Genomic DNA, 21,520 nt, shown 5'->3' with positions numbered 1-21,520 from the left:
TGCCCTGTACTGCTACTGCAAAACAAATTTCACATAAGACAGTGATAATCTGATTCTGAAAGCAGTAGCCAATTTGTATGCCAATGTGATAAAACCAGGCCCAGAGGTAAGATCATTCCAGAGAGAGCAGGTGGGACCATGCGCTAACATCTCCAGAAGATGGCATCTTCCCACTCACCCAGCACAGTACCTGCCGCGTTGGCTGGGTTTGAACCACAACCCTTGTGCTTGGGCTGTTTATATCAGTCATGGTTTCCAAAGGGTAACTGACTAGCCTGCTTTATACTTAGGTATTTGAGCAAGTGAGACTGTGGTAGTTTCACTTCTCTCCCAAGATTGGGTATTAGCAATACATCTGTTTGAATAATGAACAAGACAGCCCTTGTCATTACAGAGTTTAATACCTGAGTCTGGAGATTTACAGTGCAATACAAGATCCAAACCACGCCACTGAACGCCTGAGATATCTGAAACCAAGCCTCAGGCCCTAAATAGGCAGGAGGGCTATTAACAGTCCAGTGATAAACATTACGAGACATTCTGATTTACCCTAGGTAAACAATCAAAAGCTTGTCCTTTTCCAAAGCTTTTAGCAAAGGTTCTTCCTCCCTGTTAAATACAACACTGGCTCTAATGCTGTCAAATTTCCTCAATCTATACTAAGTTCTGTATTCTCAACACTACTTAATCCATCAAGCTCAACAACTGTGCAAAACAAAATTCCTGACTGAAAGATTGGACTCATGAGGAAGTGTTTTACCCACAATCTAACCCACCCTTGCTCAGAGCCAGGTCACCTGGAGAACAGGAAAAATGAGCTGGTCCTCAATTTGACAATTAACATCTGCAACACAACAACCAACATCATATATGACTGGTTTATTCTCCCAGGAGTGTGTGAAAGAGAGCCAAGAATAGTGTGTCTTTCCACCTATTAATGGTGGGTCAAAAAATACCCAGTCTCCAACCTCTTCCAATAGTTTGACAACAGGAAAACAGCATAAACTCATTGATGAATCAACAGTTTCATGCTGCTGAAATAGTGACCAAAATCCTAGGAAATTCCATGTTTCCAGTGTTAATGGTATTTCAACACCTCTTTTTTGGGACTTGTTCTCCCACTTTCTCTATCCTAGCCCTGTAGGCTATTCTCCAAACATGGAATATGTTTTTATATATACATGCTCTCATGCTGCCATTATATTCTATGTATTGTTTCTCAGTCAGGATCATTCCCAAAAGAGGTGCATCCCAATAGTGCAATCAACACACAAGCAGCTAACTTGAGGTTACTAAAGGGGTGGGTGAAAACACAGTGATGATAGGAGATTAAATGAACCAAGTAAACAAAGACAATTGCTTCCCCCCTCAGCAAGGATGCACTATTAAAAAAAACCCAGAACATTTGAAGGTTTCAATGACTGGGTAATAACATCCATTGTGTGAATGTGTGCACAATTGGGCATATGGTAAGCTGAGCCTGATAGTGACTGGAATTCTAGGAGACATATACTTGGAATTATACAGAGCCAAAAGCCTTTGGAAAAACAAGGGAGAAGAGGGGAAACAAGATGTAATCCAAGGGGCTATGGAACACAAATGCTGCAGTTTTCCAAATAAAGCTGTAAAAAAAATTAAAACATTGTATTGCTTCTCAAACAATTCGCAAAAAGGCTATTGCCATTTATATATTCTTAGCTTTATAGTAATGAACTGTGGAATCCTGGATTGTTTCAAGTGTAGGATCCTGATGCAAGTTCTGTGGAAGATTCTGGCTGTGTAGGAGCCGTCTATATTTACAATTGTCCCAACTGTGTGAGAACAGGCACAACTTGAGTCAAACCAACTATAATTCTAAAGACAGTTTAATCCCACTTACTCTTTGGTGTCAGACTAGTTTTAAGAAAGGTCCTTGAGAAGCAAAACAAACAGACCCACATATAGATACAAGCACAGGTTTTTCAAAACCTGCTCAAGCCTCTCTCTGATGAACAGGTTCCGAGCTGGTTTCCTCAGGTCGGTTCCAAGGCTCCCACACTAGCGAGCTTTTATCTAGCAAGTTTCTGGACTTCGTTCAGCAGACGTTGTCCAGCCAAGTTGCTTGGCTCCAGTTTCAGCATCTCTTGAAGATCGGCAACACTGCCCTTGTAATCCTGAAGAAATAAAAGGAATTACCTAATGCGCTATTTCCACAGAACTCCTCATTGTCCCTATTCAATACTGCAAGACAAACAAAACTCAAGCACTGTTGAACATGTTGCCTCATACACCGTGACACCATTCCCACTGGATTTACAGCTGCATTCCAGTACAATCTGACCATAAAAGTGCCTCAAAATCCAAGACTTCCAATAGACATGTTTGGTGTTCGATTGCTAATGTTCACAGCGCTAGTGAATGCATTTTAAAAGTTTATTCACATCAAACGATAATTATTTTTGGCTAGTATGCACCAATAGTTTAGTGTAATAAATTTTACTGATTTTAAAACTGACTACTCGCATCCTGCTTCCTTTTACTGGATAAACCCATTTTCAGCACAATTTCCCAGTTCCGTCCTGAGCCAGAATTCCGAAGGCTTAGTCCAACATGTTTAACCAGCGTGGGTTTCCACTTCACCCAAATCGCAAGGTTTGGGGTTCAATCCCCACTCCATTTTGTGGGACAACATCCCCCGCCTAACACCCAAAGGAGAGAAGAGTTAAGCAGTTGTAAAGGGAGAGCAAGAGCACCCAGAGGAACAGACAAAGCAACATACAGGCAGCAGAGGCGAGGAATGGGGAAACTGTATTGGTAAATTCACTGGGTGCAATGTTACAAGAGCCATAGACTTGTACAGCACAGGAAACAGGTTGATGCTGACCAAGTTGCCTAACTGAGCTAGTTCCATTTGACTGCGTTCGGCTAGATCTCTTTAAACCTTTCCCTATCCATGTACCTGTCCAAATGTCTTTTAAATGTCTTAATTGTACCTGCCGCTACCACTTCCCCTGGCAGCTTGTTCCATATACAGACCACCATCTGGGTGAAAAAGTTGCCCCTCAGGTCCCTTTTAAATCTTTCCCCTCTCACTTCAAACCCACGTCATCTAGTTTTGGCCCTACCATTAACTGTGCAAGTCCTGCGCTGGTTTACCTTAGCAAAATGCAACACCTTGCATTTATCTGAATTAAACTTCAGACTGTTTATACACACTTCCTGCATAATTACCTGTAGTCACATTTTCTACAAGATTTAACATTGAAGCTTCTAACATGGAAATTTAGCTAATGGGGAATTCAGAATAAATTTCTTTTTCAAACCAGGGTGTGTTCAAAACATGGAATTCAATACTACAGATATTTAATTGGGGAAAGGCAAATTATGAGGCTATAAGGCGAGAACTTGAGAGTGTAAATTGGGATGACATTTTTGAATGGAAATGTACTATGGAGATGTGGTCATTGTTCAGGGATCTCTTGCAGGATGTTAGGGATAAATTTGTCCCAGTGAGGCAGAGAAAGAATGGCAGGGTGAAGGAATCATGGGTGACAAGAGGGTGGAACAACTAGTTAAGAAGAAGGCAGTAGCATACATAAGGTGTAAGCAGCAAGGATCAGATAGGGCTCGTGAGGAATATAGAGTAGTAAGGAAGGAACTTAAGAAGGGGCTGAGGAGAGCGAGAAGGGGACATGAAAAGGCTTTGGCGAGTAGGGTTAAGGAGAATCCCAAGGCTTTTTTCTCGTACGTGAAGAGCAGAAGGATGGCTAGGGTAAAGGTAGGTCCGATTAAAGACAAAGGTGGGAAGATGTGCCTGGAAGCTGTGGAAGTGGGTGAGGTTCTCAATGAATCCTTCTCTTCAGTATTCACCAAGGAGAGGGGTCTTGATGACGCTGAGGACAGTGTTGGTAAGGGTAATGTTCTAGAGTATGTAGATATCAAGAGAGAGGATGTGTTGGAGCTGTTAGAAAATATTAGGACAGATAAGTCCCCGGGGCCTGACGGAATATTCCCCAGGCTGCTTCGGGAGGTGAGGGAGGAGATTGCTGATCTGTTGGCTAGGATCTTTGAGTCCTCGTTGTCCACGGGGATGGTACCGGAGGATTGGAGGGTGGCGAATGTTGTCCCCTTACTCAAAAAAGGTAGCAGGGATAGTCCAGGGAATTACAGACCAGTGAGCCTTACGTCTGTGGTGGGTAAGCTGTTAGAAAGGATTCTAAGAGATAGGATCTATGATCGTTTAGAGAATCATAGACTGATTAGGGACAGCCAGCATGGATTTGTGAAGGGAAGATCTTGCCTCACTAGCCTGATAAGGTTCTTTGAGGAGGTGACCAGGCAGATTGATGAGGGTAGTGCAGTAGATGTGGTCTACATGGATTTTAGTAAGGCACTTGATAAGGTTCCACATGGTAGGCTTCTTCAGAAGGTCAGAGGCCAAGGGATCCAGGGAGGCTTGGCCTTGTGGATTCAGAATTGGCTTGCCTGTAGAAAGCAGAGGGTTGTGGTGGAGGGAGTGCACTCGGATTGGAGGGCTGTGACTAGTGGTGTCCCACAAGGATCGGTTCTGGGACCTCTACTTTTTGTGATATTTATTAATGACTTAGATGAGGGGGTGGAAGGCTGGGTTGGCAAGTTTGCAGATGACACAAAGATCGGTGGCGTTGTGGATAGTGTGGAGGGCTGTCGAAGCTTACAGAGGGATATTGATAGGATGCAGAGCTGGGCTGACAAGTGGCAGATGGAGTTCAATCCAGAGAAGTGTGAGGTGGTACACTTTGGAAGGACAAACTCCAAGGCAGAATACAAGGTAAATGGCAGGATTCAGGGCAGTGTAGAGGAGCAGAGGGATCTGGGGGTTCATATCCACAGATCACTGAAAGTTGCCACACAGGTGGATAGGGTAGTTAAGAAAGCTTATGGGATGTTAGCTTTCATAAGTCGTGGGATCGAGTTTAAGAGCCGCAAAATAATGATGCAGCTTTACAAAACTCTGGTTAGACCACACTTGGAGTACTGTGTCCAGTTCTGGTCGCCTCATTATAGAAAGGATGTAGAGGCATTGGAAAGGGTGCAGAGGAGATTTACCAGGATGCTGCCTGGATCAGAGAGTATGGATTATGAGGAGAGACTAAGGGAGCTAGGGCTTTACTCTTTGGAGAGGAGGAGGATGAGGGGAGACATGATAGAGGTGTACAAAATATTAAGAGGAATAGATAGAGTGGACAGCCAGTGCCTCTTTCCCAGGGCACCAATGCTCAATACAAGAGGGCACGGCTTTAAGGTAATGGGTGGGAAGTTCAAGGGAGATATCAGAGGGAGGTTTTTCACCCAGAGTGGTTGGTGCATGGAATGCACTGCCTGGGATGGTGGTGGAGGCTGATACGTTGGTCAAGTTCAAGAGATTGTTAGATAAGCACATGGAGGAATTTAAGATAGAGGGATATGTGGGAGGAAGGGGTTAGATAGTCTTAGTTGTGGTTTGAAGGTCGGCACAACATGGTGGGCCGAAGGGCCTGTATTGTGCTGTTTTGTTCTATGGTTCTATGCTTAAATACTAAACACCCAGTTATATTAAAACGGGAATAAAAACAGAACGCTCAGCAGGTCAGGCAGCATCTGTGGAGAGGGATCAAAATTTTAGGTCGACGATCTTCCTACCATCAGTTTACAAGACAAAACATCACCTCATAGTCAAAGCTGCTAACCAGACCACTGAGTTTCTTTCAGATTTTAGGCATCTGCAGGCTATTTTGTTATTGTTTGATTATACTGAGGGGGAATGGGATAAAGACAAGGGAGAAGGAAGGAAGGAGAAGAACATGCTGAGAGGGTTGGGAGGGAGGAGACCCAATGGGCTGAATAGTCTGTTCAGTGCTATACATTCTTTGTAAAGAGATTCCATGCCTACCAGCAATAATTTTAAAAATCCTCCACCTCTGCCACATTGTACATCAAAAGCATTTCTTTCCCTCAACTAATCAGAATCAATAGCACCGAAAATATACTTGCATTTTATATGAGTAAATGCTAGACTCAGCAGGTCAGGCAGCATCTGTGGAAAGAGAAACAGTCAACGTCTTGAAACATCTTCAACTGACGATGGATCACAGACCAGAAACGCCGACGGTCTCTCTCTCCATAAATGCTTCCTGACCTGCTGAGTATTTCCAGCATTTGTTTCTCTTTCAGATTTTCAGCATATGTAGTTTTTATTTATTGATATAATAAAACATTCAACTGTACTTCTTAGAAGTGCTGTTCTTAAATTGAAAAGTAAAAGCTATTAATCCAAGTAACAAAAGCTCAGAGAGGTAGGTTATAAGGGCTCTTGTGGAGGTGAGTTGTGGTTTAAGGAAGAACATTTCTGAATGGTCCATAAGCCCAAGAACACTACTTTGTTATTCCCTTTTTCCCCACTATTTATTTACTTTGTAATTTACAGTAATTTTATGTCTTTGCACTGTACTGCTGCCACAAAACAACACATTTCACACGTTTAAGTCAGTGATAATAAACCTGATTCTGATCAGAGTTTGGTATTGGTTCATTGTTGTCACATGTACTGAGATACAGTGAAGAGTTTGTTTACCTGCCACCCATCCATTCCACACATAAACTGCATTGAGGTAACAAAAAGAAAAACAGAATGCAAAATATAGTGTTGTAGCTACAGAGAAAGTACAGTGCAGGTAGGCAAATAAAGTGCAAGGGCCATGACGCCTGGGCAGTTGAAGGTAATATTTAATTATATTATATATAAATATAATTTAAGATAATTATAAAGTGTACATTATACAGTATCGTATATAATATAATAAAATAAGAACTTATAAATATATAGTAATTAAAATATAAACTAAATGGTTTATAAATCAGAGTTTGCTTGCTGCACTTTTCTTACCTTCAGCTCCTTCCGAGCTTGTGCGCGTCGGTAGAAGGCCTTCAGGTTTTTGGGATCCAAACATAGCGCGGCTGTACAGTCCTGCACCGCTTCGTGATACTGCTTCAGGTTCAGGTAGCACAGCGCCCTGCCGAGGAGACATCACAGACCAGCTCAGGTAAAACCAGAACCACTGGCTGGTGGAGTTCCTAATGAGGGAGGGGCCATAAACGCAACCTTTGCAGTGACCCCACATCCTTAGATTAGAGGTTTGCCTGAATTAACACAAAGGTGAGGACTAGTTGTGTGCCGGTTCCGTCACTGGGTTACGCCCCAGATTCTGCTCACGTACCTGTTGGTATAGGTGGTGCACTCCTTGCTGTTCAGGTGCAGACTTGCAGTGTATTTCTCCGCTGCCTTCCTGTGTTCTCCCTTCTTCACCAGCACATTCCCTGCTTCCTTCAAAGTTTTGGCTTGTTCAAGACTGGAGGAGGCTGACAAAAGCAACCAATTAGTATTGTTCGTGCCAGGTTTCCTCACACTTGGTTGAAGGGGCTTCACTCTAAAGCCAGTCAAAACCTGGGCTGCTTTGGGTGCCCAATGTTACTCCTTACATCAGGTGAACCTTCCATGTCCTCCCATGCCCATTAACCCTCTCTGTATCATACCCATCCCTGCAATGTCCTTACACCTCAAACTTCCCGCACTCCTTACAACCCATGAACCCTCTCAAAACCCCATCTTACCTTGTACCTTTATTAATGCACCATAGAAAGCATCCTATCTGGATGCATCACGGCTTGGTACGGCAACTGCTCTGCCCAGGACCGCAAGAAACTGCAGAGAGTTGTGGACACAGCCCAGCGTGTCACAGAAACCAGCCTCCCCTCCATGGACTCTGTCTTTACCGTTTGCTACCTTGGTGAAGCAGCCAGCATAATCAAATACCCCACCCACCCAGATCATTCTCCCTTCTCTCCTCTACCATCAGGTAGAAGATACAGGAGCCTGAGGGCACGTACCACCAGACTTAAAGATAGCTTCTACCCCACTGTGATAAGACTATTGAACGGTTCCCTTATACAATGAGATGGACTCTGAGCTCACGATCTACTTTGTTGTGACCTTGCACCTTATTGCACTGCACTTTCTCTGTAGCTGTGACACTTTACTCTGTACTGTTATTGTTTTTACCTGTACTACCTCAATGCACTCTGTACTAACTCAATGTAACTGCACTGTGTAATGAATTGACCTGTACGATCGGTATGCAAGACAAGTTTTTCACTGTACCTCGGTACAAGTGACAATAATAAACCAATAACATGACTGTGCACTCTCCACACAGTCATCTCCTTACTTGCCTAAGAATTGCCACACAGATGGCTAGGTGGTCAGGAGCCTGAGTTTGCTGTTCTATAACCATCAGGGTTGTCAAGGAGATTCAATGCTCAGCTCCCAGAGGTCAGTCGGTCTCTCTCTCTCACCCACCAGACCAGAATGCTGTTAGACTCTTATATTGCCAGGAGGGAAAAAAAAATTTTGGATATACTTGGCAGTGGAATTGTGTCGTGATGTTCTCACCGACAGCTGGTAACAGGAAGTTGTCCTGTAGGAAATTTGCAACGTGCCGTAGAGAACGATTCAATAACTCTCCCCCCTCTGGGAGCGGTTGCGTGAGGTGGGGGCTGCATCGGAACAGTGGCTGACTAATAAGCTCACGTGCCACCTCTCAGTAAGGTTATGCCTGACATTGATTTAGCTCCAGACAGCAATTCCTGCTACATCGATTACTAATTTTAACCCAACCGATGGATTTTTCCCCAAATCTCCTAATATTTTTGATCAATCAATCTCACATTTAAAGTTAGGTAGCAACTGACCCAGCATCAATCAGTTTGTAGAACAGTTCCAAACTCCTACCACACTGTGTGTGCAGAAGTGTTTAACGTCACTCCTGATGGGAATGCAAATTCTAGCCCTGAACACCCCAATTAACTGAAATAGTTTATCTCTATCTATCCAGTTTGGACAATATCTTAAGAACTCTGATCAACTCATCCCTTAATCTAAATTCCAGAGTGCATTTCTAGATGGTGTAAATTAACCTTTGGAGCCCAGGCATTGTCCTGACAAAACTACCAGAATGGTAGGGTCTGATCCTCTTACCCGTGACATCTCCATTCTGCTGCATGGTTGTCTTCCCTGTGCCTGTGTTTCCAGGAGCATTGGGTCTCCAGTTGTGCTGAAATGCGACAGGTACCGATGGCAGCGGAGGGAGATTGTCGCGCCAATTATTCCCATCCTTCTCCATCAACACCTTCCTCATTCTACAAAGGGAGCGGAGGACAAACAAATGCAAATGACATGGTTGATGAGACCGCACCTGGGAGTATCGTGGACAGTTTTGGTCACCCTGTTATGGGAAAGATGCCATTAAACTGGAAAGAGAGCAGAAAAGATTTACGAGGGCCAAGTTATAGGGACAGATTGGGCAATCTAGGACTAGGATTCCCTGGAGCGTAGCAGACTGAATGGGTGATCTTATAGAGGTGTATAAAATCATGAGGGGCATCGATAGGGTGAACACACACAATCTTTTTCCCAGGGAAGGGGAACTTAAAGACTAAAGGGCATAGGTTTAAGGTGAGAGGGGAAAGATTTAAAAAGGGACCCGAGGGGCAACTCCTTCACACAGAGCATGGTGAGTATATGGAACGAGCTGCCAGAGGAAGTGGTTAAGGCAGGTACAATAACAACATTGAAAAGACATTTGGATAAGTCCATGGATAGGAGAGGTTTAGAGGGATAAGGGCCAAACACAGAAAACTGGGACTAGCTTGGTGGGCACCTTGGTCAGCATGGACGAGTTGGGCTGAAGGGCCTGTTTCCGAGCTGTATGACTCCATGACAATGACCCAGAATCAGGGAGGGGAGGGAACAGCAGAAGTGGACAAGAAACAAGGAAAACCACAACCAGACCCTCATTAACCCTTTCTGAGGCAGTGGCCAGAAACAAATTATGATGTTTCATTTGGGAAAAATCCTAAGAACTTTACCGCACAGGAAGCCATTCAGCCCACAGGCTCCCTACTTGACAAAAATGGACTATAGCTTGTCTCCACTTCTCAGTCCATGGACAGCGGGTCCCACTTCCAAGTACTTTGCAAATGTGACAAATGTTTCTACCTCCACCTCCCTTTCAGACTGCCAGTACTAGACCACCACGATTCGTTGAGTGAAATTTTCTCAGCAGCCCTCTAACCCTTATACCAAGTTGCTCCCCATTTACCGAGACTCTGCTAGGAAAAACAGGTCCTTGTCCTTTGGCCTGTCTGAGCCTCTCAAGTCTACAAACCTCAATTACGTCTCAACTTTGCTCCAAAGGAAAACCCAACCTAGGCAGTCACACGTAGAGTTGCCAGCTAGGGAAATGTTCTGGAGACACAAGAGACTGCAGATGCTGGAATCTGGAGCAACAAACAAGACGTTGGAGGAACTCGGGGGGGTGGGGGTGGGGTCAATCAGCATCCATGGAGGGAAATGGACAGTCGGCGTTTTGGTGCGAGACCCTCCATCCAGATGCTGCCTGACCTCCAGCTTCTTGTTTGATTCTCAAATCTCTCTGCATAACATATTGAAGATTGCAACGGAAAAGACTAAAATCAAAAAGACAGTGAATCAACCTGTAATTTTATTGATTGCTTCACCCCCTCGCAGACACACACCTGTCCACTGCTCACCTGTTCATGCCATCCTGTGCAGCTTGAACACTGCCATCCACCTGGGTAGCCGTTCTATAGTCCACAAAAGCCTGGCGGTATCGCTCCAGAGCCTCGTAAGCAGCAGCACGACGAATCAAAGGCTTCAGTGCGAATGGGACAAGCTCTAAAGACCTGGTGGGAGAATCACAAGGCAGAGAGACCAGCATTCATTAAACCAATGCACTTGGGAGTGTTGTGCGCAGTTCTGGCCGCCATACATAGAACAGTACAGCACAGATTCAGGCACTTCGCTCCACCATATCTACACCAAACACGATGCCAAATTAAACTAAATCTCTTCTGCCTCCACACGGTCCACACCCCTCCATTCCCTGCATATTAAACAGCCTCTTAAACACCACTATCGTATCTTCTTCCACCACCCCCAGCAGACCATTCCAGGTCCCACCACTCTGTGCAAAAATAAACATGCCCTGTACATCTCTTTCAAACTTACCCCACTCACCTTAAATGCACGTCCTCTAGTTCTTGACATTTCTGCCCTGGGAAAAAGGCTCCGACTGTCTACCCTATCGATGCCCCTCATAATTCTATCAGATCTATAGGAAGGATGTGATTAAGCTCAAGAGGCTGCAGAAAAAATTCACAAGGATGTTGCCAGGACTGGAGGGCTTGATATTTGATCGGATGGGACTGTTTTCCCTGGAGCAAAGGAGGCTGAGGGGTGACCTTATAGAGGTTTATAAAATCATGAGGGACATAGATAGGGTGGATTGTTGTAGTCTTTTTCCCCAGGGTTAGGGGACGTCTAAAACTAGTGGGCATAGTTTTAAGGTGAGAGAACCCAAAATCAGGTTTATTATCACTGACATAAGTCATGAAATTTGTTGTTCTGCAGCAACAGTACAGTGCAAGATGTAAAGACATAAAAGTTACCATGTTACAAAAATAAAGTGCAAGACTAGAATAACGAGGTAGTGTTCATGGACCGTTCAGAAATCTGATGGCAGAGGGGAAGAAGCTGTTCCTGAATCGTTGAGTGTGGGTCTTCAGGCCTCCTGTACCTGGGAAAGATTTAAAGGATACCCACGAGGCAAGTTTTCCCATACAGAGGGTGGTAGGTATATGGAACGAGCTGCCAGAGGAAGTGGTAGAGGCGGGTACAATTACAACATTTAAGAGACACTTGGGCAGGTCCATGGATAGGAAAGGTTTAGAGGGCAGGCAAATGGGACTAGCTCAGGAAGGCATCATGATCAGCATAGATGAGTTGGGCCAAAGGGCCTGTTTCTGTGCTGTGTAACTCTACAACTCTACTCTGGTCAAGCAATCAAGGTGTACAATTTCAAGAACAATTCACTTTGAAGCCTCCAGCCATGCAATTCCTTTACAGTTTTCAGGTCACTATGCTCACTCAAGTTTAACGTTATTCACAAGGTGATTTTACCAAATTGAATTGTTTAGTACATTACACCAAGAACCTTTGTCAAGTCCATGTACTTCCCTTAAACACCAACTCCAATTCCCAGTTAGGATCAAAGATTAAGAGAAGCAGTTACTGAGACATTGTGTTGAACATGTAACATGCAAACTGTCAGATTTTTCTACAGAATAAGAGCTATCTTTTATTGTAGTTTACTGTATTTTTATTGAAGGCCACTCAGGTTCTAATTGATTAAGAACAAGATGCAGATCAGTCAGGGGAGGAGTTAATTGGCAGAGAATTTCCACTTTTACATTATCGACCACATTCCATTCCTGTCAGATATTTGGTCACCCTGCTCCTGACACATTTGGATAAAAGCTTGATAGAAAAACAGAGGACTATGTGGGAGGGAAGGGTTAGCTAGACCTTCGAGTAAGATAAAATGTCAGCACTACATCGTGGGCCGAAGGGTCTGTACTATGCTGTAATGTTCTACGTTCTTGGTGCAAGCCCCCTAATACCCAAGTGAAACAGCAATGCCTGTCAGCCCAGTTAGTGAATTGCAACCAGCTTGCTTACTTTGGGGGCCAGAGCAGTTAACCACTTGTGTGCATCAGGTGCTTTGTTCCCGATTTCATTCCCACTTCTTGGCCCCAGGTTGCTGATATTAAGTAGAAGCCCTCCTGTTATTGATCCTGTATTACTGTCCTTTGTAACATCTTCAATAGAACTTCTCTAGTTATTGAAACAATTAGCTCAGATACATACGCAGTGCAATCTTTTATGCAATCACTGCAATTTCCAATCTTCAGATAACATGCAGCTCGGTTCGAGAACAAAACGCTCAACTCCTCTGGCCATTTTGCACCTGGAGGAAGACAAAAGGTCAGAAAGACTCACATCACCAACGTTCAGTACACAGGCCACCAGAACAGAAGAGGGGGAGGGGGATGGGGGCGGAGAGGGGGAGGGGTGAAGGGGGTCGGCATTGGGGGGGGGAGGAGGAGGAGGAGGGGGAGAGGGGGTCGGGACGGGGGGAGGAGGAGGAGGGGGAGAGGGGGTCAGCAGCAGGGGGGGAAGAGGAGGAGGGGGTCGGGACAGGGGGAAGAGGAGAGGGGGTCGGGACGGGGGGAGGAGGAGGGGGAGAGGGGGTCGGGACGGGGGGAGGAGGAGGGGGAGAGGGGGTCGGGACGGGGGAGGAGGAGGGGGAGAGGGGGTCGGGACGGGGGGAGGAGGAGGGGGAGAGGGGGTCGGGACGGGGGGAGGAGGAGGGGGAGAGGGGGTCGGGACGGGGGGAGGAGGAGGGGGAGAGGGGGTCGGGACGGGGGGAGGAGGAGGGGGAGAGGGGGTCGGGACGGGGGGAGGAGGAGGGGGAGAGGGGGTCGGGACGGGGGGAGGAGGAGGGGGAGAGGGGGTCGGGACGGGGGGAGGAGGAGGGGGAGAGGGGGTCGGGACGGGGGGAGGAGGAGGGGGAGAGGGGGTCGGGACGGGGGGAGGAGGAGGGGGAGAGGGGGTCGGGACGGGGGGAGGAGGAGGGGGAGAGGGGGTCGGGACGGGGGGAGGAGGAGGGGGAGAGGGGGTCGGGACGGGGGGAGGAGGAGGGGGAGAGGGGTCGGGACGGGGGGAGGAGGAGGGGGAGAGGGGGTCGGGACGGGGGGAGGAGGAGGGGAGAGGGGGTCGGACGGGGGGAGGAGGAGGGGGAGAGGGGGTCGGGACGGGGGAGGAGGAGGGGGAGAGGGGGTCGGGACGGGGGGAGGAGGAGGGGGAGAGGGGGTCGGGACGGGGGAGGAGGAGGGGAGAGGGGGTCGGGACGGGGGGAGGAGGAGGGGAGAGGGGGTCGGGACGGGGGGAGGAGGAGGGGGAGAGGGGGTCGGGACGGGGGGAGGAGGAGGGGGAGAGGGGGTCGGGACGGGGGGAGGAGGCGGGGGAGAGGGGGTCGGGACGGGGGGAGGAGGAGGGGGAGAGGGGGTCGGGACGGGGGGAGGAGGAGGGGGAGAGGGGGTCGGGACGGGGGGAGGAGGAGGGGGAGAGGGGGTCGGGACGGGGGAGGAGGAGGGGGAGAGGGGGTCGGGACGGGGGGAGGAGGAGGGGGAGAGGGGGTCGGGACGGGGGGAGGAGGAGGGGGAGAGGGGGTCGGGACGGGGGGAGGAGGAGGGGGAGAGGGGTCGGGACGGGGGGAGGAGGAGGGGGAGAGGGGGTCGGGACGGGGGGAGGAGGAGGGGGAGAGGGGGTCGGGACGGGGGGAGGAGGAGGGGGAGAGGGGGTCGGGACGGGGGGAGGAGGAGGGGGAGAGGGGGTCGGGACGGGGGGGGAGGAGGGGGAGAGGGGGTCGGGACGGGGGGAGGAGGAGGGGGAGAGGGGGTCGGGACGGGGGAGGAGGAGGGGGAGAGGGGGTCGGGACGGGGGGAGGAGGAGGGGGAGGGGGGTCGGGACGGGGGAGGAGGAGGGGGAGAGGGGGTCGGGACGGGGGGGGAGGAGGGGGAGAGGGGGTCGGGACGGGGGGAGGAGGAGGGGGAGAGGGGGTCGGGACGGGGGGAGGAGGGGGGGGAGAGGGGGTCGGGACGGGGGGGAGGAGGAGAGGGGGTCGGGACGGGGGGGAGGAGGAGAGGGGGTCGGGACGGGGGGGAGGAGGAGAGGGGGTCGGGACGGGGGGGAGGAGGAGAGGGGGTCGGGACGGGGGGGAGGAGGAGAGGGGGTCGGGACGGGGGGGAGGAGGAGAGGGGGTCGGGACGGGGGGGAGGAGGAGAGGGGGTCGGGACGGGGGGGAGGAGGAGAGGGGGTCGGGACGGGGGGGAGGAGGAGAGGGGGTCGGGACGGGGGGGGAGGAGGAGAGGGGGTCGGACGGGGGGGAGGAGGAGAGGGGGTCGGGACGGGGGGGGAGGAGGAGAGGGGGTCGGGACGGGGGGGGAGGAGGAGAGGGGGTCGGGACGGGGGGGAGGAGGAGAGGGGGTCGGGACGGGGGGGAGGAGGAGAGGGGGTCGGGACGGGGGGGAGGAGGAGAGGGGGGTCGGGACGGGGGGGAGGAGGAGAGGGGGTCGGGACGGGGGGGAGGAGGAGAGGGGGTCGGGACGGGGGGGAGGAGGAGAGGGGGTCGGGACGGGGGGGAGGAGGAGAGGGGGTCGGGACGGGGGGGAGGAGGAGAGGGGGGTCGGGACGGGGGGAGGAGGAGAGGGGGTCGGGACGGGGGGAGGAGGAGAGGGGGTCGGGACGGGGGGGAGGAGGAGAGGGGGTCGGGACGGGGGGGAGGAGGAGAGGGGGTCGGGACGGGGGGGAGGAGGAGAGGGGGTCGGGACGGGGGGGAGGAGGAGAGGGGGTCGGGACGGGGGGGAGGAGGAGAGGGGGTCGGGACGGGGGGGAGGAGGAGAGGGGGTCGGGACGGGGGGGGGAGGAGGAGAGGGGGTCGGGACGGGGGGGGGAGGAGGAAGGGGAGGAGGAGAGGGGGTCGGGACGGGGGGAGGAGGAGGAAGAGGAGAAGGGGAAGGGGGGGTCGGGACGGGGGGGAGGCGGAGGAGGGGGAGAGGGGGTCGGGACGGGGAGGAGGAGAAGGGGAAGGGGGGGTCGGGACGGGGGGAGGAGAAGGAGGGGGAGAGGGGGTCGGGACGGGGGGGAGCAGAAGGAGGGGGAGAGGGGGTCGGGACGGGGGGAGCAGAAGGAGGGGGAGAGGGGGTCGGGACGGGGGGGAGCAGGAGGAGGGGGAGAGGGGGTCGGGACGGGGGGAGGAGGAGGAGGGGGAGAGGGGGTCGGGACGGGGGGGGAGGAGGAGGAGGGGGAGAGGGGGTCGGGACGGGGTGGGAGGAGGAGGGGGAGAGGGGGTGGGGACGGGGGGAGGAGGAGGGGGAGAGGGGGTGGGGACGGGGGAGGAGGAGGGGAGAGGGGTGGGAGGGGAGAGGGGGGTGGGGACGGGGGGAGGAGGAGGGGGAGAGGGGGTGGGGACGGGGGGAGGAGGAGGGGGAGAGGGGGTGGGGACGGGGGGAGGAGGAGGGGGAGAGGGGGTGGGGACGGGGGGAGGAGGAGGGGGAGAGGGGGTGGGACGGGGGGAGGAGGAGGGGGAGAGGGGGTGGGACGGGGGGAGGAGGAGGGGGAGAGGGGGTGGGGACGGGGGAGGAGGAGGGGGAGAGGGGGTGGGGACGGGGGGAGGAGGAGGGGGAGAGGGGGTGGGGACGGGGGGAGGAGGAGGGGGAGAGGGGGTGGGGACGGGGGGAGGAGGAGGGGGAGAGGGGGTGGGGACGGGGGAGGAGGAGGGGGAGAGGGGGTGGGGACGGGGGGAGGAGGAGGGGGAGAGGGGGTGGGGACGGGGGAGGAGGAGGGGGAGAGGGGGTGGGGACGGGGGAGGAGGAGGGGGAGAGGGGGTGGGGACGGGGGAGGAGGAGGGGGAGAGGGGGTGGGGACGGGGGAGGAGGAGGGGGAGAGGGGGTGGGGACGGGGGAGGAGGAGGGGGAGAGGGGGTGGGGACGGGGGAGGAGGAGGGGGAGAGGGGGTGGGGACGGGGGAGGAGGAGGGGGAGAGGGGGTGGGGACGGGGGAGGAGGAGGGGGAGAGGGGGTGGGGACGGGGGAGGAGGAGGGGGAGAGGGGGTGGGGACGGGGGAGGAGGAGGGGGAGAGGGGGTGGGGACGGGGGGAGGAGGAGGGGGAGAGGGGGTGGGGACGGGGGAGGAGGAGGGGGAGAGGGGGTCGGGACGGGGGGAGGAGGAGGGGGAGAGGGGGTCGGGACGGGGGGAGGAGGAGGGGGAGAGGGGGTGGGGACGGGGGGAGGAGGAGGGGGAGAGGGGGTGGGGACGGGGAGGAGGAGGGGGAGAGGGGGTGGGGACGGGGGGAGGAGGAGGGGGAGAGGGGGTGGGGACGGGGGAGGAGGAGGGGGAGAGGGGGTGGGGACGGGGGAGGAGGAGGGGGAGAGGGGTGGGGACGGGGGAGGAGGAGGGGGAGAGGGGGTGGGGACGGGGGAGGAGGAGGGGGAGAGGGGGTGGGGACGGGGGAGGAGGAGGGGGAGAGGGGGTGGGGACGGGGGAGGAGGAGGGGGAGAGGGGTGGGGACGGGGGAGGAGGAGGGGAGAGGGGGTGGGGACGGGGGAGGAGGAGGGGGAGAGGGGGTGGGGACGGGGGAGGAGGAGGGGGAGAGGGGGTGGGGACGGGGGAGGAGGAGGGGGAGAGGGGGTGGGGACGGGGGAGGAGGAGGGGGAGAGGGGGTGGGGACGGGGGAGGAGGAGGGGGAGAGGGGGTGGGGACGGGGAGGAGGAGGGGGAGAGGGGGTGGGGACGGGGGAGGAGGAGGGGGAGAGGGGGTGGGACGGGGGAGGAGGAGGGGGAGAGGGGGTGGGGACGGGGGAGGAGGAGGGGGAGAGGGGGTGGGGACGGGGGAGGAGGAGGGGGAGAGGGGGTGGGGACGGGGGAGGAGGAGGGGGAGAGGGGGTGGGGACGGGGGAGGAGGAGGGGGAGAGGGGGTGGGGGACGGGGGAGGAGGAGGGGGAGAGGGGGTGGGGACGGGGGAGGAGGAGGGGGAGAGGGGGTGGGGACGGGGGAGGAGGAGGGGGAGAGGGGGTGGGGACGGGGGAGGAGGAGGGGGAGAGGGGGTGGGGACGGGGGAGGAGGAGGGGGAGAGGGGGTGGGGACGGGGGAGGAGGAGGGGGAGAGGGGGTGGGGACGGGGGAGGAGGAGGGGGAGAGGGGGTGGGGACGGGGGAGGAGGAGGGGGAGAGGGGGTGGGGACGGGGGAGGAGGAGGGGGAGAGGGGGTGGGGACGGGGGAGAGGAGGAGGGGGAGAGGGGGTGGGGACGGGGGAGGAGGAGGGGGAGAGGGGGTGGGGACGGGGGAGGAGGAGGGGGAGAGGGGGTGGGGACGGGGGAGGAGGAGGGGGAGAGGGGGTGGGGACGGGGGAGGAGGAGGGGGAGAGGGGTGGGGACGGGGGAGGAGGAGGGGGGAGAGGGGGTGGGGGACGGGGGAGGAGGAGGGGGAGAGGGGGTGGGGACGGGGGAGGAGGAGGGGGAGAGGGGGTGGGGACGGGGGAGGAGGAGGGGGAGAGGGGGTGGGGACGGGGGAGGAGGAGGGGGAGAGGGGGTGGGGACGGGGGAGGAGGAGGGGGAGAGGGGGTGGGGACGGGGGAGGAGGAGGGGGAGAGGGGGTGGGGACGGGGGAGGAGGAGGGGGAGAGGGGGTGGGGACGGGGGAGGAGGAGGGGGAGAGGGGTGGGGACGGGGGAGGAGGAGGGGGAGAGGGGGTGGGGACGGGGGAGGAGGAGGGGGAGAGGGGGTGGGGACGGGGGAGGAGGAGGGGGAGAGGGGGTGGGGACGGGGGAGGAGGAGGGGGAGAGGGGGTGGGGACGGGGGAGGAGGAGGGGGAGAGGGGGTGGGGACGGGGGAGGAGGAGGGGGAGAGGGGGTGGGGACGGGGGAGGAGGAGGGGGAGAGGGGGTGGGGACGGGGGAGGAGGAGGGGGAGAGGGGGTGGGGACGGGGGAGGAGGAGGGGGGAGAGGGGGTGGGGACGGGGGAGGAGGAGGGGGAGAGGGGGTGGGGACGGGGGAGGAGGAGGGGGAGAGGGGGTGGGGACGGGGGAGGAGGAGGGGGAGAGGGGGTGGGGACGGGGGAGGAGGAGGGGGAGAGGGGGTGGGGACGGGGGAGGAGGAGGGGGAGAGGGGGTGGGGACGGGGGAGGAGGAGGGGGAGAGGGGGTGGGGACGGGGGAGGAGGAGGGGGAGAGGGGGTGGGGACGGGGGAGGAGGAGGGGGAGAGGGGGTGGGGACGGGGGAGGAGGAGGGGGAGAGGGGGTGGGGACGGGGGAGGAGGAGGGGGAGAGGGGGTGGGGACGTGGGAGGAGGAGGGGGAGAGGGGGTGGGGACGGGGAGGAGGAGGGGGAGAGGGGGTGGGGACGGGGGAGGAGGAAGGGGAGAGGGGGTGGGGACGGGGGAGGAGGAGGGGGAGAGGGGGTCGGGGCGGGGGGAGGAGGAGGAGGGGGAGAGGGGGTCGGGACGGGGGGGAGGAGGAGGAGGGGGAGAGGGGGTCGGGACGGGGTGGGAGGAGGAGGAGGGGGTCGGGACGGGGGGGAGGAGGAGGAGGAGGAGGGGAAGAGGGGGTCGGGAGGGGGGGGAGTGGGGTTCGGGACGGGGGAGTGGGGTTCGGGACGGGGGGAGGAGGAGGAGGGGGAGGGGGAGAGGGGAGGAGGGGAAGGGACGGGGGGAGGTGGTCGGGACGGGGGGAGGAGGAGGGGGAGAGGGGGTCGGGACGGGGGGAGGAGGAGGGGGAGAGGGGGTCGGGACGGGGGGGAGGAGGAGGGGGAGAGGGGGTCGGGACGGGGGGGAGGAGGAGGGGGAGAGGGGGTCGGGACGGGGGGGAGGAGGAGGGGGAGAGGGGGTCGGGTCGGGGGGAGGAGGAGGGGGAGAGGGGGTCGGGACGGGGGGGAGGAGGAGGGGGAGAGGGGGTCGGGACGGGGGGGAGGAGGGGGAGAGGGGGTCGGGACGGGGGGGGGGAGGAGGGGGAGAGGGGGTCGGGACGGGGGGGAGGGGGAGGGGGGGTCGGGACGGGGGGGAGGGGGTCGGGACGGGGGGGGGGGGTTCACTACCCCCTCCCCCTCCATCCCCCGCCCCCATTACCGGACTCCTGCAGCCGGCCGATGGCCTCCGAGTAGCGGCCCACCGCCTCTCCGTAGCGCCCGTGCTGGAACAACTCGTTGCCCGCGCCCTTCAGCTTCGCCGCCGCGGCCTGAGGGCCCGAGCCCCGGCTGCGGGCCGCCATCGACGCCAGGAGCCCGCGGTAGGATCCGGCACCGGGGTGGGGGTGGTGATCGGGCGACCGGCCTGCGGCGGTTGTCCCGGGCCCCGGCGGCGTGAGGGGAAGGGAGGGGAGGGGAGGCCTGTGGGCGCGGTGTGAGCCGAGGCCTGGAGTTGGAGCCGGGGCCTAAGGCGGTGAGCGACCTGCCGTGAGCCGGGGCCTGGCACAAGTGAACCGCCAGCACTGGGGTGCGGTGAGGTGGGGGGGGGGACGGACTCGGCCTGAGGCGAGGCCCCGCCCTGCCTCCTTAACCACTGAGGCGCCGGCGCAAGGACACAACGAGCGGCTGCATTTGCCTAGCGCCCGGCCTGCCGCCACCCGCCCAAGGCCCAGTCCCCGCCTCACCAGGGGGACAAGGCTGGGCCAGAGGGGCAGCTGGAGCCTCTGAGGGGCGGAGAGGGTGGGCGGGAAAGGACGGCAGAGCCAGGGCTGCAGGAAGATGGAGCTGAGGCCAAGACCAGCCCAGGTCTTCTTCAATGGTACAGCAGGCTTGAGGGGCCAAATGGCCAGCTCCAGTCCCTATTGTATATGTTCTAGTCCCGGGGCAGGTGGTTCTGAGGGCACAGCTGCTGAGGCCGGGAGGGAGACGTTGGGGAAGAGAAGTGGGTCGGGTGGAAATACCCTAAAGGTCTTCATATATCACGGGAATAAAGGGATATGGGTTTAGTGCAGCAAATTGATCATCGATTGAAGCCGGAACAGGCACGAGGGGCCAAATGGCCTTCTCCTGCAACAAACGATCTGCTGGAGGAACTCAGCCGGTCGAGCAGCATCTGTGGGAGGAAAGGAATTGTCAACATTTCGGATTGAAACCCTGCATCAGGACCAAGAGGTAGTAATGCAGGGTCTTGCCCCGAAACGTCAACAATTCCTTACCTCCCACAGATGCTGCTTGACCTGCTGAGTTCCTGCAGCAGGTTGTTGCTCCATATTCCGGCATCTCTTGTGAGTTCATTGACCTATGCCTGCACTGTTTCCTATGTTCTTATTTTAGCTGGCATGGCCACAGTGGGGCAAATGGTTCCCAGCTCCTATAATTTTATAAGCAATGTAATGAGAATGAGTTGAGGGAGCTGCAAGTGTATTTTCTGGAGAAGGAAAACCTGGAGAGGGAAAGGAAGGCAGAGAGAAACTGAAACTGAAACATGATTACAAAACTGAGACACATTCATTTTCGATTTCCTGGAAGCTCTGAGCTTGCTGTTGACACATTCAGAAACTAGGTATTTTTCAGTAAACGAGATAAATAGAATTCCAAGAGAACAAATCCCCTGTCGATTAAAATAAGAATTAAAACTTAACTGCAGGAGTAAACCATTCAGCCTCTCAAATCTGCTATAATAGCTGCTCATGTACCTTGACTCACTTTCTTGCCTGATCGCCATACTTCTTGATACCTGCAGTGATCAAAAATCTAAAGGTCTCCTGACTGGGTGCTTGACCCAAAACGATGTCCATCCCTCTGCCTCCACAGATGCTGCCTAACCCGCTGAGTTCTTCCAGCCGTTTGCTTTTTACTCCAGATCCCAGCATCTACAGTCTCTTGTGTATCTATTGATCTCCATTTCAACTACACTTAAACCCTGAGTATCCACTGTCTTCTAAATTGGAGAATTCAAAAAATTATAACAATCTGAGTAAAGGCATTTTTTGCCATTTCAAGCCTAAATGCTACACCTCTTACCTTGAGACCATAGCCCCCAGCTGTACATTTTCCAGCTGATGAACAGGCTCTCGTACCTAACCTGTCAATCC

The 21,520-nt window shown here is 55.6% G+C and overlaps 1 protein-coding gene across 1 annotated transcript; it reads right to left on the bottom strand.

Annotated features, from left to right (window-relative positions):
* Positions 1-382: 382 nt before the first annotated feature.
* Positions 383-20,002, bottom strand: tomm34 (translocase of outer mitochondrial membrane 34). Its single transcript, XM_052031222.1, has 7 exons — positions 19,588-20,002; positions 12,782-12,881; positions 10,606-10,758; positions 9,032-9,192; positions 7,215-7,356; positions 6,884-7,010; positions 383-2,153 (listed from the first exon to the last, which is right to left on the bottom strand). Exons 1-7 carry the CDS (start codon positions 19,727-19,729, stop codon positions 2,049-2,051), a joined length of 930 nt encoding a protein of 309 aa, XP_051887182.1. The 5' UTR covers positions 19,730-20,002; the 3' UTR covers positions 383-2,048.
* Between the last annotated feature and the right edge of the window lie 1,518 nt (positions 20,003-21,520).

This window comes from Pristis pectinata, chromosome 16 (genome assembly GCF_009764475.1).
Source record: "Pristis pectinata isolate sPriPec2 chromosome 16, sPriPec2.1.pri, whole genome shotgun sequence".
In the NCBI taxonomy this organism is placed as follows: Eukaryota; Metazoa; Chordata; class Chondrichthyes; order Rhinopristiformes; family Pristidae; genus Pristis; species Pristis pectinata.
Note: the sequence above shows the minus strand (reverse complement) of the source record. Positions and strands in the feature narration are given on the sequence as shown.